The sequence below is a fragment of the Protopterus annectens genome, chromosome 2.part1 (genome assembly GCF_019279795.1).
Source record: "Protopterus annectens isolate FY-2018-M chromosome 2.part1, PAN1.0, whole genome shotgun sequence".
Lineage (NCBI taxonomy): Eukaryota > Metazoa > Chordata > Ceratodontiformes > Protopteridae > Protopterus > Protopterus annectens.
Genome location: NC_056729.1, coordinates 746,785,535 through 746,804,413, shown reverse-complemented (window position 1 = coordinate 746,804,413; position 18,879 = coordinate 746,785,535). Strand labels below are relative to the sequence as shown.

At 41.3% G+C, this 18,879-nt stretch overlaps 1 protein-coding gene across 5 annotated transcripts in view; it reads right to left on the bottom strand.

Moving 5' to 3' along the window:
- TRIM2 (tripartite motif containing 2) overlaps window positions 1-18,879 on the bottom strand; it is a 1,116,451-nt gene that overhangs the window by 93,770 nt on the left and 1,003,802 nt on the right. For all 5 annotated transcript variants that reach the window (XM_044062463.1, XM_044062466.1, XM_044062467.1 and 2 more), the window contains exon 8: window positions 5,486-5,653. In XM_044062463.1, coding sequence (XP_043918398.1) covers window positions 5,486-5,653 — 168 coding nt within the window. The remainder of the gene's footprint in view (window positions 1-5,485; window positions 5,654-18,879) is intronic.

Here is an 18,879-nt window from a genome sequence, read left to right as displayed (position 1 = left end):
CTTCAAACAGTTTTAACAGTTGGATGGTTGTCATTAAATTTACACCAGGACTTACTGGAATCATCCTACTTGCCAAAGGTAGTGGTGCCTGAACATTGATATTGACAAGGTGTGCATGGCCTCTGGTCCGACTTGCCTTTTATAAGCCTATGATTGTATGACCAGTTTGTAAATTGCAAACTGAAGTACGCAAAGGAGTTAGGTCTTTAATTTCAATCAATGCTTTCAGGCCTTCCAAAGTTGATAGTCTCTCCTCAAAACTAGTAATACTAATGAAGTTATATTTGAGGCCTGCGGTTCTTTATTGCAAAAACTCATATAATTTATTATTATACTGCTCCTTCACCATAAGAACACTTATCTGACATTCCCCTTGAAGTCAATTAGATTTTATATTCTTATCAACCACTGAAGTAGTGAGGTTCTTGGGAATTCAAACTACTTAATTTTGCAAACTTTGGTGACTGATGTTGCTCTCTTACTGTTCAACATATTTCAAAATATGAAAACGCTGAAGCTTGCTAACAGGTAAAGCATTTCTTTCAGCTGTATATCACCCTCACTATAATAAAAGAAGAACTTTTAAATGTCAAATAGCATTATAAATGTATTTTGCTGCCTCACTTCCCTGATCATTACCAGTTCATAGGTTCATAGGTGTGTACTAGGCTAATGGCCCTGGAGCCTTTACAAGCCTAGCCCAAAAAAAAAATCGCCCATGCATCATGCCACATGACGTTATTTCACAGTGCCCCATATACAGTAACTGGAATGATCCCTGGAGTGAACTTTCTGTTACCCATCCACTCATCAAGATTTCTTTTGAAGAGGGCCAGCGAGGTGCTCTGCTTGACATGAATGGGAAGCTTATTCCAGAGTATTGGCAGTCTTTGGGAGATGAACCTGTCCCTCCAGCATGTTCTGTTAATTGTGGTAATGTGGTTATGATCTCTGGAGTGTGTGGCATGGGGGGATTGAGATTTCTTTAGGTGTAGCATTTCAAGTAGGGCTAAGGTTACCATATGTCCGGGTTTCCCCAGACATGTCCTCTTTTTTGGGCTCCTGTCCGGGCGGTTTTTGAAAATTCTGCGATTTGTCCAGGTTTTAAAACCCGGACAAATCGCAGAATTTTCAAAAAACAGACATCCCTATTTTGGAGTCTTTCCTACTGTTTTTTTTTTTTTTTTTTGATTGGCTCATATACCGGTATATGAGCCGATCATGAGCCAATCAAAAAATGGAGCTCTGTTCAATGCGGAACTGCTTGATGTTCCGCATTGAACAGAAGAGGGTCCGCTGTGCGTGTTTTTGATTGGCTCGTATACCGGTACACAAGCAAATCAAAAAGCGGAGCCCTGTTCAATGCGGAACTGCTTGATGTTCCACATTGAACAGAAGAGGGTCCGCTGTGCGCGTTTTTGATTGGCTCGTATACTGGCATACGGGCCAATCAAAAATCCCCAGAGGGCGAAATAATATGTGCTGGCAGCAGCACATATTTTTCCGTCCTCTTTTATATACAAAGCATTATGGTAAACCTAAGTAGGGCTGGGTTGGACATGGCTTTGTAAGTCAAGCAGAGATCACCTCTAAGTAGGCGATAAGAGACTGAGAACAGCTGAAGTTTCATGAGTCTGTCCTTGTAGGACATGTGTTTAAGGCCTAGGATCCTTTTTGTGAGGTACTTTTGTGGCCTCTCCAGCTGTTGTAGGTGTCTGGTCAGGTACATGCCAAATGGGGTGTTGTATTCGATGAGTGGTCTAATGAGGGATGAGTAGAGAGGGATGATGACCTCTTTCTTCCTGGATGCAAAACCTTTGATTATAAGATATGCCACGTAGAAGAACTTTCTAACCACAGTGGCAATGTGGTGGTCAAAGGTGAAGTGGTGGCTGTCTACCTGGGTGCCCAGATCTCTTATGGCCCCTTCATTATTCCGTGGGCTCCCATCAACATGATAATTCGTGGGAACTAAGTTTTTTCCAAAGGGGATGACGCATTTTTTGGCGTTAAGCTTCAGGCCATGGTTTTGACACCAGTCAGTCTCAGAGAGGCCCTTTTGTAGGATGTCTGTATCACTTGTGGAGTTGACTCCTAGCTTGCAGTCATCAGCACACTTGGTCAGCCAGAGTCCTTCTGTGTTGGCCTGGACTTCTGAGAAGTAGATGCCAAACAGGAGTGGGCCCAGGACCGAGCTCTGTGGGACTCCACTCGTGATGGTCAACAGTCTGACTTAGAATCCGCAACTTTCACTCTGTGAGTCCTGTCTGTGAGTCAATTTGCAACCCACCTAGTGATATAAGGATTGATTCCTAGTTTGGTGAGTTTATCAATGATACCTAAGTGGGAAATGGTATCAAAGGCCTTGGCCAGGTCGAGGTAGGCTGTATGCACTGACTTACCCTCATCCACAGCCTTGGTGACTGCCTCAAAGAAGTCAACCAGGTTCAGCAGGCAGAATCTCCCCTTGACAAAGCCAAACTATGTGGGGTCAAGAGTTTGGAGATTTTCTATATCTTTGTTAAGCAGGTCCATGTTGTTGCGCTCCACCGCTTTGCATACCAGACTTGTCAGGCTAATGGGGTGATAGTTCCCAGGGTCTGTAGTTGCTTCCCCTCTATGGAGCAGGATGACTGTAGCAGTGCACCATTTGTTAGGGATATAGACTGAGGTAAGGCTGTGACTGAACAGGGCACACAGATGTAGTTGCCATTTCATTTTGTAGCTCATGTAGGATGCAGTCAGGGATATTATCAGGTTCCATGGACACTGTATTCTTGGCTTTGGACAATGCAGCTTTTATCTGTGCTGCAGAAATGGTGGTTATCAGGCTTTCTTCTGGTATTGTGATAGGGCCCTTGGGGGGAGAGAGGGGTAAAGTTGGCACTGAAACTGTTGGCCAGTATTGTTGGCTATATCTGCTGGCTCAGTACAGGATGTACCATTGTGCAATAACTCAGAGCAAATCTGGGTATTGCCTTTGAGGTTTTTGATATAGCTATAGAAGGCTTTGTGGTTGTTTTTGGTGTCGGCCACAATTCTGCCTTCATATCTGACTTTAGAGGATCTGATAAGGGATCTCAGCTTTTTGTTGAGACTGATAAGGGAGGTTTTCCAGTCTTGTGACTTCATTTTTTTCTGCAACAGTTTCTTCCTTCTGTTGTAGAGTTTATTGATGGCTGGGGGCCACCAGATTGGCTTCCTTTTTTTGGAGGAGAGTGTCTTAGTTCTATTTGGTATGGCAAGGTCCATGCATTTGTGTACATGCTTGTACAGTGCATTGGTGTATGATTTGGCAGTCATGCAGCTATTTTCTGTTGGCATGGGTGTCGTGAAGTAAACCACCTCTGTTTTTAGGAGCCCGAAGTTGGCTTTAGAGAAATTTTTCAGGGTGGTCACCTTAGCGGGGGGTGTAGGTGAGATGGAGATTTCCATGGTGATCAGTTTGTGATCAGATTTAACCAGGCAGGAATTGACTATAGGTGTGGAGCAACATTCTCCCATGTTGGTGATAACCAGGTTGCTTCCTCTAGTGGGGGTCAGAATGAGCTGGTCCAGGGCATTGGAACTGATAAATTCCAGAAAGCACTGGGCCTGTACATTGGTACTTGAATAGTTTTCCCAGTTGACAGAAGGGTAGTTGAAGTCATTCAGTATGAGAGTATTGGGTTGGACCTTGATACATTCCAGGGTGCTTAGGAAGTTGGAGTGAGAGTCTAGGGATATGTTTGGGGTTCTGTAGCAGGCTATGACTTGTATTGCAGTCTTATCCAGTATTAGTTGTACCTGAAGTATCTCGGATGCATTATGCTGGGCTACCAGACTAGAGGTATGTGTATCCTTTAAGGATATGGAGACACCACCACCTTTGGAGCTTCTGGCCATATTCTTCGGCCGAAAGGTATGGAATGAGTTGCAGCCTGGGAGGGCAGGGGTGCTTTCTGCCTCTTTAAACCAGGTCTCCCATTACAGTACAGTACAGATGTCAACATTCTCCATTTTGAGGAGAGCTTTGAGCGAGTGCATCTTGACATTTGGACTTCTAGCACTGAGCAGCATGACCCTCAGATTGCATTTGTTTGTAGCTGTTATGGTGGAATTTTGATCTTTAGAACACTGCCTAAAAAGGCGCTATAGGGGTGGCAAGAGCCTTAGCCAGTACCTGGAATCCCAGGGGTGACAGATGCAGACTGTCTCTGGCAAAGCATCAAGTTCTGTCGATCATGTCGTCCCAGGCAGACAGATACTAGCTCCCCTTAGAATGACACCAGAAACTTAGCCAATTACTGAAATCAATCATTTTCTGCTCGTACTGTGGTATAATTCTGGGTGATGGTAGAATACTGTTCAGGGCTAAGGTCATAACTGTCAGGGGACACATAATCCGAGAGTTCCATCACATCTCTTTTCATGTAGTCCAGGGAGGTACGTCTCAGGTCATTCACACCCATATGGACAATGACTGAGTCATATTTGTACTTGTTGTGGAGTGACCTGAATGCATGTGTTATGTGGTGAATCCTGGCACCTGATAGACAAGTGACTGTCACCTTCTCCTTGCTCAACCTAGTGAGTGCAACATCAGTGTGTCTCACAACTGAGTCTCCTATGATTAGTACATTGGGCAAAGTATTTTGCCTTAAGGGCTTGGGTTGAGGGACACACTGTGGTGGTGAGCTATGTGTTCTGGGTTGGTGTTGTGGTGGTCAAGTGCATTTCTGTCTCGGGGGTCTCTGTTGTTTGGGTAAATTTTTATTGACAGCCTCAGTGAAGGTGGGTGTATGGTTTGTGTTTCTATGTGGGGTTGTGATGGTTGGTGTTTTGGAAGGCTGTGTGTTCTCTGTAGTGAGTTGCAGGTGTTGATCTTCTCCACTTGACCAGCAAGTCCAGTCTTGGTTGGAGCGTGCACTGCTTCCAGTTTAGTGATACAAGTGTATCTCTCACAGGTATGAGTGTTAGGAGGTAAGAGGAGAGGGTTGTCTGTGTACATTAGACAGTTGCCACACTGTCTCAGAATGCCCAAGTGCACCAGGTTAGCAGGAAAAAGCACAGGAAATTGCTCTACAATCATACAAGAAGGGGTGGTCATAACTAATAAGTACTGGTGCTGTTACTGCGTAGGAACAGCTAGTGCTGATAGCACCTAAGTGTGCAACAATAAATGCTACAAAGCCTGTTAAAGTAATAGCCGATTACGCTAATTGAAGTGCAAGAAGTAAAAGAACATGCACGTTCTAAGGGGAAAATTGAAGAGCAAACTTTCTGGCACTGGTAATAGTTTACCTCAGAATTTTCTTGTTCTCCAAAAAAGATCAAAATGTATACTACAGATGCAGTCACACACCAGTCAGAGGCCAAGTTACTATTTTTCCATATCTAAATTATGTTAGAACCAGCATGCTAATACAACTGCTCCCACTCTGTCTGCTGACAATCTCAACACAATTTTGACTTATGAAATGTTTGCCATTAGTGGCTTCCTTACCTTGAACTTCCCATCTGGTGAGAAAATGCTAACCCATTTATTGTCATAATCTGCAATAATGATATCACCATTGGGATGCACAGCAACTCCTGTTGGACGCTGCAGCTGACCTGGAGACCGACCTCGAACTCCAAAACGATTCTTGAAATGCCCTTCATTAGAAAATATCTATGAACAAAATAGACAGTACCCAGCATTAATGATATGAAGACATACCTTATACCACTAGCATGTTACAGATGTTATAGGAATACTTTGTCAAGTTTACCTTTTAGCCCACTATGTCTCTGTTGTTAAATACATTGCATTTAGCGAAGGAAAACTGCAGTCTTAACTAGCTTAGAGTCAAGTATATCACAGTGATCATTTCACTGTTGCTCGAACATGGCAGCCTGAGTTGTCATTGCCTTTGTACTGTTGCTCCACTTACCATTACTTGGTGTAGTGTTCTTGCAGTGATCTGACATCACAGACATTGGAGTGACAATGAAGGAGAATTTCCCTTGCCTGTCAGTTATTGCTCTTTCTTTGAGATGCAGCAACCTTGAAGGGAGAATTATAAAGTAAAGGTGTATGGGGTGGGGTGCAGGAGTTTTGCCTTCCCTGTAGAAGTTTTTAATAACTGCCATTTTATTTTATTTATTTATAACTTGCCATTGTGTTGTGAGTATTTAACACATATGTTATATATTATAACATGAGTATTTCTGTACTCGAGCTGTTAGTTAACAGCAACTGACAAGGAACTGTGATGTGAGCTTTGATGGCACAATGACTTCCAGGGTACCCATCTTGATTAGGTGCATCTTCCACAGTGAACAATATGTACTAAATGGTAAACTATCAACTTCAGCACTATTAAGAATGTTTTACTACCTAGGATGACCATACTAGTGGTACAACAGGAAAGACACCCATCTTTGGTGCAGAAGGTTGTGGGTTCTATTTCCATACCATTCCATAATGTTGACGCTGCACTCCTGAATGTACCACCCTTTGGATGAGATGTTAAACAATCTGCTTGTGTTGGTGGTACCTCAGGTGGATGCAAAAGATTGCAAGACACCTATCGAAAACAGTAGAGGATGTTCCCTGATGCCATGGCCAAATTTCCCCCAGTAGTATAAATGCCACTCAGTTCTCCCCTGAAAAGGAGCTACTAGCCTTTTGGGTCTAACACAGTCAACAAAGGAATAAATACAGTGGGATGGATGTTTCATGATCATGGTGTTATAGTACATATTACAATAAATAAAAATTACATCAACATTACTGCCTGTAAAACAAGAGCAAACACTATTGCTTCTCTGATATACTCCTGCTGTGATTTCTTGTCAGAACACAACTGCCATTTTCTGTTACTATATCATGTTCGAACAATGCTTTCTTTCTTTTAAAGTAATTTTTCTTCTGTACCATTATCTACATAATTTTTAGATTTCAAATCTATGGATGCAAGTGCTAAAATATATACTTGCTGATGCTGAATGTATCACTACATTAATTAGTTGGGAAAGAGATCATCTGAAAAGGTGCTGACAAAAAAAGGAATGAAAAAAAAAAAAAAAAATCACACAGATGATACACATTACTTCCAGAAAGTACTATAAAAAGAATATGGGTACTAAAATTCGAGGTAAAATACTGAGACACCAAAGATGTAATTGGCAAACTAAGTGTGATCATAATGCTATTTGTATACATTTTGCCCCATCTCTGATGATTAGCTTCTCAAGACAGTCAGCTCACTGTTTCCCATTAAAGAGGTATATCCAGTAAATTATGGGCAAGCTGTCCAGAGCAGCCTATAATCCAAGCAGCCATGACTGCTGGTGGTGCCCTCCTTACTCCTGGCAGGATGGTATTTCTACTTTAAGCCCTAACCCTGCCCCTGGTGGTGATGTTGGCACCTGTATTGTTACATGGGCTACCAACACTCCAGTTCTACGAACGTGGGAAAAAAAAGCCACCATCACCAGTTTTTGTAGCTGCATCTCACATCTATCTCATGACTGGCTATTTCTTTCCATGCTTTTAGAACTCTGCCTTAAGCAAGAGTGGCAGTCCAGAAATCACCATATCAATTCCATAGTACGAGCAACTCATAGCCATTTATATCTTAACTTCTCCTCTTCCTAACTCCGCTCTGGTCATCTAAGTTGCAGTCAAGGCTTTGTCTCTTTGCACCACTGGGGTAATTATAATGCTAGTTTGACCAGGAAGTTCCAGCTGTGCAAAGCCCATTTACCTGGAGACTCGGAGGACAACTCAAGACAATTCTGCACAATTATGTGCCAATGCAAAAAAAGGAAAAATCGATCACAGTACTCTGACACTAACAAACTCACAGCAAACTTCTGAAAACTAAAGACATGAGCAAAGCGGCAGACAAGTAAATGGGCAGCCTTTTATTTCAGCAAAACCGAACAGTACAGCTGTGGACTGCTTTTGTCCATATACTTGGACATTTTCACACCAAATTAAAAAGAGGAATCAGAAGTCTAACAACACAACTACAAGCATCACCGCCATAACAAAAGGCTCCTAACGTTATATCAGAACTGATCAGAGGAGGCTTCTGCCCCCAGCTTAGTTGACCAGTCATAAGACTGGCCAGTCAGATACAGGAAGCAAACTCTAAAAACAGAAGACATGGAGAAAAAGTTGGAAAAGTAAATGTATAGCCTTTTATTTTAGTAAAACCAAACAGTACATCAGTATAACAAACAGTAAGTGATCAAATATCAGACAGAAAATTATGGTTAAATCCTGTGCATCAAAACCGAAGGTATCACCAACATCAAAAAAAATAAGATTTTGTCATTTACACATGACCAAATAGTTGTCTCTTAACACTACGTATGTCATTGTTCTTTATCACGGTTAAAGTGTACATACAGACTATTGGCTAGGCTCAGAACAATGAGAGAAGTAAGACAATGACCAAATAAGGATAAAGAGGATTATGATTGGGTCTCCGATCATAACCACATTATTGTGTGAGTGGGACACCAAGTAACAAAGACTATGTTTTATATTGTAAGATACTCAAGTGCCTTATTTATGTTGAGGGTTTTAAGTAGTTTGGCTCTGGGTTCAATGCTTACTATAGGTCAGTAGTTTCAGCTGTTTTCGGGTTGGAGGTCTTGGCCAGAGGAATGACAGCTGTACACTTAAAGAAAGCAAGTACTCTTTGTTGTAAGAGTAAGTTTAAAATATATGCACGTGGCAGGCAAGTGATATGTACCTCATTATTAAAATCAGATGGTATAGACATTATAGTGTCTACTGCATGGTATCGTTTTTAATAACTCTTTTGATGTATTTTCTAGTTATGGCTTAGAAAGAGAATGGCCAACAGTCTAGACTGGAGTCTAATGGATTAACAGATGCCAGTTGGACAGTAGTGTAGAATAGCTAGTGATGAGGATTCAGGGGTTTGCAAATATTGACCAATATGTCTTTTAGACAGTCTGGCTAGAGATTTTTTTCTGTTGACTGATGTAATATTCTGTTATTAGCTGTGGTCTTTATAGTGTACCATAATGACTTTGGTTTGTTTGTTTGTTCCATTGTTCTGCAACAGAAAGCTTTGGTTGTATATTAATTCCTCTAGTTTGTAGTTGGTGCAGCAGAAAATCTCAGGTATTCCTTATGTGCTCTGTCCTCTAATTTTACCATTTTCTGAAACATTTTCTTGAGCAGTCTCATACTTGGAAGGCCTTTCCTTCATTTTGACCTCTGATTTCTGCAGTTTTATTAGAACATCTGAATATCTGTTTAAAGCATCTTCCATTTTTCCAGCCTTTTATTTGAGTAGATCTACCTCTTCAGTGTTTCATTTATTTTAATCAGCTCTGAGCCTATATGACTTATTTTTCCTCTAGATTATTGGAAGCCATATCTTGCATGAAAGCTAGAGCAGCTTTTTGCTGAATAGCTGCAGGATTCTTCCCAGTCAGTGTTTTCTCTTCACATATTCTATTTTTTCCAGGCGCTCTCAGTTTCTTCTTTGCTGGCATCTAGGTAGTGTATTACTACATAGCAAATACATTTACTAAAAGTGACAAACCTTCTGGCCCTTGTCTTTCAGTTTCTTTATTTCACACTGGGAGAGTGAAAGTTAAGCTGTTGATCAGTGTGCAGCCATCTTGGAAAGTCACTTTGGTTACATTAGTGTCCATTCCGGTACTTTTTTGCAGATTCCTATAAATGTTTATTTTATCAGAGTTTGAAGGATGGGCTTTCCATTCCTTTCTGGCATGGTCACTTGCTTTGTTTTTTTTTGCACTAGGTCAGAGGTTAGCCATAGGTGATGGAGATGAAGTGACTGAGACAGGTGGCAGGATGCGCACATCATGGACAGAAAGAAATGAGGACATCAGAGAAAGAGCTTAAGTTTCTCCAACTGCAGAGAAGGTCAAGGAGGACAGTTGGTGGTTTGAGCATATGTTCAGGAAAGCAGAAGACAATCTGATAAATATTTGGAACAGACAAGAAGGGTGTCCAGTAAAGAAATGGATATTGTGTGAGAGAATACCTGCGACAGTCAGGGATGAATACTGAAGATTGTAAAACAGTGGCACTGACTCGAAAGATGGCAATGGGTGACATGGCACCCTGACTCCATGTAGAAAATGGGGAAAAGGGGGGGTTGATGATGATTATGATAGGTTAGCCGTGGGACTTTGGTAGCACAGTCTCACCTGCTTTTTAATGGGTAGAGCTTGTCCCTGTGTTGGGAGGAGGAAGATATTGAATATGGTTAGGGCCAAGTCAGGGATAGCAGTTTCAGACAGGGGATTCCATTCGGTACAACTGAGCTCCCTTAGCAATGTATTTTCAGATGATTCTGGTATTTTTATTGTGGTAATATAGTTAGGCAGGTTTGGGGGATGGTGAAGAACCACAAAGATAGTGCAGGGTTATAGCCACTGAGGAAGTTTGGAAATATATAGAGAGACTGAAGTTCTTCAGGAAAAATAAGTCAGCATTGCATTTATTCATTACTGCTTATTTGTGGAAATATTTGTCCTAATACTGCCACAAATGATTTGGGTGAAGCTATGTATTAAAGTGAGTCTGTTAAACCGTTCATTTACGGTCAATGGAAGTCAATTTTACAGTCCCCTAGCATGGTAAGTTTGTGTTGTGAAGTTTGGTTTGTAAAAGCATGGAGTCAAACAAAAATTTTTATTTACTGAGAGAGGATGGTAGGAGTTTATAAACTGTGGCAAGATTTACTTTTGTGGAACTAGAAATAGTTATTTGAATTAATGTGCAGTTTGGGTCAGACTCCCTCCCTGAACTACTTTTTGCTACTAAGGTTCCAAGGAAATGTGACTGCTATATACCAATGTTATGAACAGCACCCTTGTCTATTTCTGTGGCAGCTGTCATTAAAAATGATAGCGCTTTGAGAGATACTGGGAGGGATCCATAAATCATCTTTTAGCCATGATGCAGTTATTCCTAATACAGTTAAGATTGTTTTCCTCAAACCATAATTCAAGCTTGGCCCATTTGTTGTTTACACAACAGATGCTAAGATTAACTACTTCAAAGCTGTATATGTATGGAGTAAGAGGAATGTCCCTGACTAAGATGTATGCAGTGGTAAAATTTATGGCGAGTAAATTTAGGAATACAAAAGGGGTGCATGAAAGAGGGAACCGAAATAGAAATTATAAAGTTGTTTTGAAAGTTACATGGCACTGATATAGGTGGACCACCAGGTGGCTGTACTGAGTTTGAGTATGTGTGTGTGAGTGAGCAGGAGGTGCAGAGAGGCAAAAATAGCAAAAGAAAGGATGCATCAGGCATGCTTCCTCCATCATCTTTTGGCTTGTACAGGAAGGAGAATTCTGACTGAAGATGCTGTGCATGCATTTAAGTGACAAGTATTAGTCCTTGGTGCCAAGAAATGAAGTTATAGCAAGATGACTCGGTGATGAAGTGGTGCAGTGGAAGGGGTCACACAAGTATAAAGCTAATTACGGGCAGGGCAACTGGTTATGGGGGAGGAGTAAAGCAAGCCACCAGTGATGAGCAGTGCAAATGAATCAGCCCACGCACATGCAGCTCCTTCCCTGCAAATGCTTTGCAAGTTCATGAGTGTAGCTGAAGGTAGGTTTGAAAGTTTTACTTTTTTACTTTTTAAAATTAATGAATGCAATGTACTAATTGCTAGACAAGACACACCTATATCCTGCCTAGATACAAGGTAAAATGAAGAAATTGCAACTTCTAATCTGATAGTATAGATGAGCAACTCCAGGTATTAATAACACCCTACTCAGAATAGCTCAGACTCCCAGTTTAAACAGTCAATTTGCTCACAGCATTGCTAGGTCACAATGTTGTAAATCACCTGTAACAATGTTTACTGGGCTATATTTTAATATTCGCTAAATGTCATAAAATCTAATGTGCACAAAGGCAGGGGTAAATGGTTTAGTGCTGATATAAGACACCTACAGTGGTAGTTGTAGAAGGTTAACAATGGCAGAGACCATATTTATGGACAAAGGGATCACAAAACCTAGTCAAGTATATTAAATATGACAGCACAATGGTTAATAGATACGTAATCTGCAGGAGCTAGTCTTGAGCCTGTGGAGGACTGCTTAAGTAGGCAAGAAAAGGGGTGACTCTAAACCCAGATACCTTGAATAATGAAAGCAGCACAGCATTAAGTACTTGGACTGTTTGGACGGACAAGCACAGATCATAGAACTCTCAAAAGGTTCGACCTCTGTTACTACCAAAATAACTAGGGTGGGAGGGGGGTATCATACATGATTCAGTTTGGAATGACTTTCCTGGAATGGCTGGAGGAAACAGATCAGTGCACAGGTCAAGAATGATGCCTTAGAGAACAAAAGTAAAACCTAGCAAACTTTAAGACGGACTGACATTTAGTAAACTAATACATGCAAAACTAAAATGTTTATGGTCATCAAACCAGTCTTCAGTCTAAATAGCAGTGAATAAAACCCAATATGGTACAGCATTTAACACCACAGCAATGAAGACAACTTAATAGTACATTTGTTAAATCTGTATTACAGTACAAATCTAACCTAATCTGCCACTGAGATTTCAGTTTCAGTAAACATGCTATGACACCCTTGTACATTCTTTGTTAAGCTTCTGTAATCAATGAAACTTAAAATGGTGAGACACAGCAGACTGTTTAATATGTACCGATGATGCATTCTTTTCACTATTAATCAAAATATTTTGGGACACAGTCAGTAAAACGACCACAGCTGTTATGTGTATAAAGTAGTGTGAAGTAAATTTGCTGCATGCCACCATTTTATTTTTGAGAAATGTAAATTATTAACCAATCTCCATACGTGATATACTTGTTATTTTGGCACCAATTTCTGATAAAACCAATTTATAATTGTGCATTTATACAATAATAATAAAGCAGTTTCATGTCAAGCAATCGATGCTTACATCCAGTTATCGCTAACTTGCTATTTAAGCTTACAAATCCAAGTATCACAATTAGCTATTTTATTCAGGCTTAGTTCCTTGGTTGATTTAACATTGCTCATTAAACAAAAACAGTAAACATATAAGTTAATTATTTACAACCCTAATGTGAGATCAGGAATTAGTGACCATATTATTTTATTTACATTCTAATAACTGGATCGGTGACATTTCACCTTGTATTGGTGTCCACTTTAATAAACAGATATAGATCTTAGATAACTTGTCTGTGCCAACATCCTCATCAAATTTGTATTTCTATACAGCATACAATACAGCCTTCTTACATGGTGTCCTGGAGTAGAATTTTGCCAGTTGATCATTGTTAATAAAGGCAAACCGATCTATCAGAGGTTTTCCCACAACTGGATAAGTTCCTGGAACACATGATTCAATAGTTTCCATTTATGAGGGTCCGTTTTGGTCCTGGTCTTGGTTCTGCTCAGCTTGTTTGCCACAAAATTTTGCTCCGACAGGATATAAGATGCCTATAGTGTGTGAGTGGGTTCTTAAACTATACATCAGGCAGCATGGCCAGTCTGCACAGTGGGTAAGATCTGGTTCCCCCTCCACTATTTGTTTACATACCACAGTACTGAAATGTTGTCTGTAAATGCTTGTTATGATCCTTAGATGCATAGATAATTGAGAGAGCTGAGAGAATTAATTACTGCCAACATTTCTTGTACATTTATATGCTTTGTCTGTCTTTTTTGTTTGAAAGGTCCTGCACTTTTACTCCAGGAAACACAGCACCCCAGGCAAAGTCTAACGCGTCTGTATACACACTACACTGGAGCTGGAAGAAAAATGTGAGACCTGGATTCAGCAAAACTGGTCTCTCCACCAAATAAATCACCTTTTCACAAATCCCAAAACAGGAATCTGAAATATCAGTTTATGTTGATGATGGGATCATGATTTTAGGTACCACTGAATTTTTCTCATCTGGAGTTTGGCTACAGGAATGGTAATAATTGTGGAAATTCCCTTGCCGAGAAGATAATTTGTTTGAGTAGAAAAACCCAGGAATAGCTCTAGATATAGAGCTACTTTTTCCTGTGGAAGCAATGCACTTTGAACTGAAGTTTCTGAGAGACACCCCCAGGAATACAGTCCTGTGAGGAGTCAAAGAATTCTGGATGTTCTCCTGAAACTTTAGTCTTTGGAAAGCTCTCACTCAAGTGAGATACTCATGATACTGAAAAATACTCTGCAGAGATAAGCAAGAAACCTAAATAACCTTGTAGCAGTAGATAACCCATAGGGTAATGCAGATAACTGTGTGAAACAGCAACAGAAAATCTCAAGAAATAGTAGATCTAAATCTCACCTGCAACATAAACAGGGCATGTTGGAGAGATAAATACGTGCCTCAGAGACTACCCCTTCTCTGTAAGAGGCTTCTCATCAATGTGAAACAGAGTTATTCCCTAATCCAATTTAACTGTAATTTGGACTAGTGGATGGGGAATTGGAAATTTACCCCTTGGTCTGGCACCCATGTCTCTAGTAGTCAAAGGCAACCTGCAAAGGCTTAACCACCCATGCTGGCCTACACATACCCCTTAAAATAACCTCAAGATAACAAAACTTGTCAAATACATTTGAGAAGCATGGCTAGGCTTAAAAAGGCTCTCTATGGGTCATTAGTTAGATAATCATCTATGAAGCTATGAAATCTGGAGCTATAGGAATGTGATAAAGATTCTTTCAATCTAGGGTCACTAAAAATATGCAGAATGAGAGGTAGTGGGTCATAAAGGAATAACAACTTTGGAACCTTCATAAATTGGCTAATAAAGGAAAGATATAAGACTGGTCTCCACAAAGCTTCTTTCTCTGGTACCAGAAACATTCCTGAATAAAAACCTTCCCCTTTCCAACAAGGCGGGACAGCTTTTATCACCTCCTTGAGTCAGAAGTTGCTGAATGACAGAAGGGAAAAAGAAATTTAATCTGTCAGATGAGAAGTAATCCCAAAAAAGAAGGGAGAGATTCTTCTGCCATCTGTATCCATGACAAAACACTCTCAGAATCCATTTGTCTGAGACTATATTTTGCCAAAGAAAGAAATGGTGACCTTGTTTTTAGGGGGTGCCTCCTTTCGTTTTGAAGGCCCTTGCAGTTGCTTTTGCTTCCATACCAGCTTCCCTCATTCATTATACGTTTAAGGACCTCTGCAGTAGATGGTAAAAGCACAGCTTCTCCAAGGGAGAATTCAAAATGTCAACTTTTACATCCCTAGGAAGGTTTGGTGTGCGCAACCAAGCAACCCTTTTCTTAACAGTTCCAGTAGCAGCAGCTCTGGAAGTGGCAACAGCTGAATCACAAGCACACTTGAGTAGTGTTTAGTTAACTAAGACATAGAAACAAGATTATACAAAAATGACTTTTTGGCAGACAATGGAAAAACAGCTATAATGTTCCTCATATTCTAAAAAGAAGCAAGTATAAACTTTAACATGTGGGCTTGACAACTGAGAATTATAAACATAAGTGTTGCAGAATACCACACTATTTGCCAAATCTTTCAAATGCTTCCTCATCCTTGTCAGAGGAGGAGGGATTAGAATTTACCAAGGAAATTACTTCTGGGTCTGATCTGGGGTTAGAATATAAAAAATTTATAAGACTGAGGAACTGTATACAATTGATCTGCTTTCTTACAGGCAAGGCAGCTGGCTATCAGGAAAGTTAAAGACTGTAATAAAGACATCCTCCAAAGATGGAAGAACAGGAGGACCTAAATTAAATTCAGGACATTCCAGCTGTAATGAGTCATAATATTTCTTTAATGACCATGGAAGACTGAAACAACTGATTAATTCTGGATGCAGTTTCAGAAAAAAATCCCTCTAAAGGATTATAAGAAGAAACATACTCTTCAGAGTCAGAATCTGAAACCGGAGTAATTCATAGGTTCATACTAGGCTATATGCCCTAGGGCATTTATAAGCCTAGCCAGTGTGTGTTTGGCTTTCGCCACCCATTTTAAATGAATTTTGCTATGCCCTTTTTCGAGGTTAGTATACTGTGCGCCTCTGTCTAACAGTGACACAGAAGTGATACCCGGGGTAAACCTACTATCTCCCATCCACTCATCAAGATTCCTCTTGAAGAGAGTCAATGAGGAACTCTGTGCCTAACCTGGACTGGGATTTTATTCCAGAGTGAAGGGAGCCTCTGGGTTATGAATCTGTCCCTCCAGCATGTCCTATTTATTTCAGTGCCTATGTTAAGTCTCTCGAGTGCGTAGCTTGATGGGATTTGGATTTTCTGAGGTGCAGCATGTCCATTAATTCCGGGTTGGACATGGCCTTATACGTCAGGCACAGATCGCCTCTGAGCAGGTGGTATGCCACTGAGTAGAGCTGGAGTTTCTTTAACCGGACAGCATATGGCATCTGTTTGAACCGTTTGATCCTCTTGGTGAGGTACTTTTGGGGTCTTTTCAGTTGCTGCAGGTGTCTGGTAAGGTACATCCCAAAAGGGGCATTGTACTCAATTGTGGGCCTGATGAGGGATGAGTAAAGAGGCACGATGACCTTCCCTGATCTAGATGTGAATCCCTTCATGATTAGGTGGGCTATATAAAATGTTTTTCTAACCACTTTGACCACGTGGTTGTCAAATGAGAGATTGCTATCAACTTGGGTCCCCAGGTCCCTAATTACTTCTTCCATACTTAATGGATTACCACCTATGTGGTAATTTGTGGGCACTTTGTTTTTGCCAAAGGGGATGACTATACACTTTTTGGCATTTAGCTTGAGGCCATGGCTCTGGCACCAGTTGTCTGTTTCTATGAGGCCCTTTTGTAGGATGCTTGTGTCGGCTGGAGAGTCGATTATGGCGCCCAGTTTGCAGTCATCTGGGAACTTGGTCAGCCACAGTCCTTCAGTGTTAGCCTGTACCTCCGAGAAATATATACTGAACAAGAGAGGTCCCAGGACTGAGCCTTGTGGGATGCCACTTGTAACTGGTTTGGAGTCCGACATGGCTCCAGCAATTCTAACCATGTGGGTTCTGTCCATGAGCCAGTTTGCAACCCATCTAGTGACATAGGGGTTTATATTTAAGCTGGTGAGCTTATCTATAATGCCCGAGTGGGGTTTTGTATCGAAGGCTTTTGCAAGGTCCTCGTCAATGGCCTTGGTGACTGTTTCAAAGAAATCAACCAGGTTTAAGAGGCAGGATCTGCCCTTAAAGCCGAACTGGGTAGAATCCAGTGTCTGTAGGTCCCCAATATCTTTATTTATGAGGTCCATGATGATCCTTTCCATAGCTTTGCAGACCAAGCTAGTCAGGATAATGGGGCGATAGTTTCCAGGATCCGTTGAGGCACCACCTTTGTGGAGAGGGACCACTGTTGCTGTACGCCACTCTTTGGGTATATATCCTGTAGTAAGGCTGAGATTGAACAGTAGTTTTATGTTTGGGTTTAGTTCTTCTTGGAGTTCATGTAGGATGCAGCCCGGGACACTGTCTGGTCCCATTGATGCTGTGTTTTTTGCTTTGGAGAGGGCGGCTCTTACCCAAGTATCTGAGATGTCAGGGGGGCAGCACTCTGCTGGGACAGATATTTGCCCTTTTGGTGGGGAGGGGGAGAGAAGTTTGCACTGAACCTGTCAGCTAGGATGTTGGCAATGTCTGTGGGTTCGGTGTATTTTTTGTCATTTTGGACTAATTCTGAGCATATCTGGGAATTCCAACCCAGGTTCCTAACATAACTAAAGAAAGCCTTGTGATTATCCTTAGTGTCCTGTGCAATTTTTCTCTCGAAGCTGGCCTTAGATGATTTTATGAGTGCCCATAGTTTTTTGCTAATACTGATCAGAGATGCCTTCCCTTTTTGGGATTTTGCTCTATCATGTAGTAGCTTCCTCCTTCTATTGTATAGTTTGTTTATGGCTGGGGTCCACCAGACAGGACGCCTAACTTTGGAGGATTGGGTCTTGGTTTTATTTGGGATTGCATGATCCATGCATTCCTGAAGGTGTTCATAGAATGCGTTTATAAAGGATTCTGCGGTCTGGCTGTATTTTCCACAGGCCCGGGGGCTTTGAAGGATTCCACCTCAGTTTTGAGGAGTGTGAAATTTGTTTTAGAGAAGTTTTTCACTGTGGTTTTCTGAGCAGGGGCTGGGGTTGGGATGTGAATATCTAGTGAGATTAGTTTATGGTCTGATCTTACCAGTGAGGGATACACTTCTGGTCTGGAGCATAGAGTCCCCATGTTGGTGATGATCAGGTCCAGTATGTTTTCCCCTCTTGTGGGAGTGGCAGCAAGTTGTTCCATAGCATTTGAGTTTATAAATTCTAGTAACCTTCGGGCTAGGGTGTTGGAGCTAGAGTAATGCTCCCAGTCTATGTTAGGGTAGCTGAAATCGCCCAATATATGGAGAGACCTTCATATTTTCCAGTGTTCTCAGGAAGGCCGAGTGGGGTTCCTGGGTTTGGGAGGGTGGTCTGTAGCAGGCTATAAACTGGAAGGCAGTTTTACCCACTGTTAGTTGCACATGGATAGTCTCTGATGCTTCGTGCTGTGCCACCAACCTGGAGGTGTGGGTATCTTTGACGAATATTGATACTCCCCCTCCTTTTGTGGTTCGGTCCAGGTTTTGGGGCTGAAAAACATGGTATGAGGTATAATCTGGTAGTGCTGGGGTGCTCTCGGGAGCTTTGAACCAGGTTTCTGTTACTGCACAGATATCGATGTTCTCCATGCTAAATAGTCATTCAGACTTGTTGGGCTGTCCTTGTTTTTAGGGGGTGCCTCCTTTCTTTTTGAAGGCCCTTGCAGTTGCTTTTGCTTCCATACCAGCTTCCTTCATTCATTATACTTTTAAGGACCTCTGCAGTAGATGGTAAAAGCAGAACTTCTGC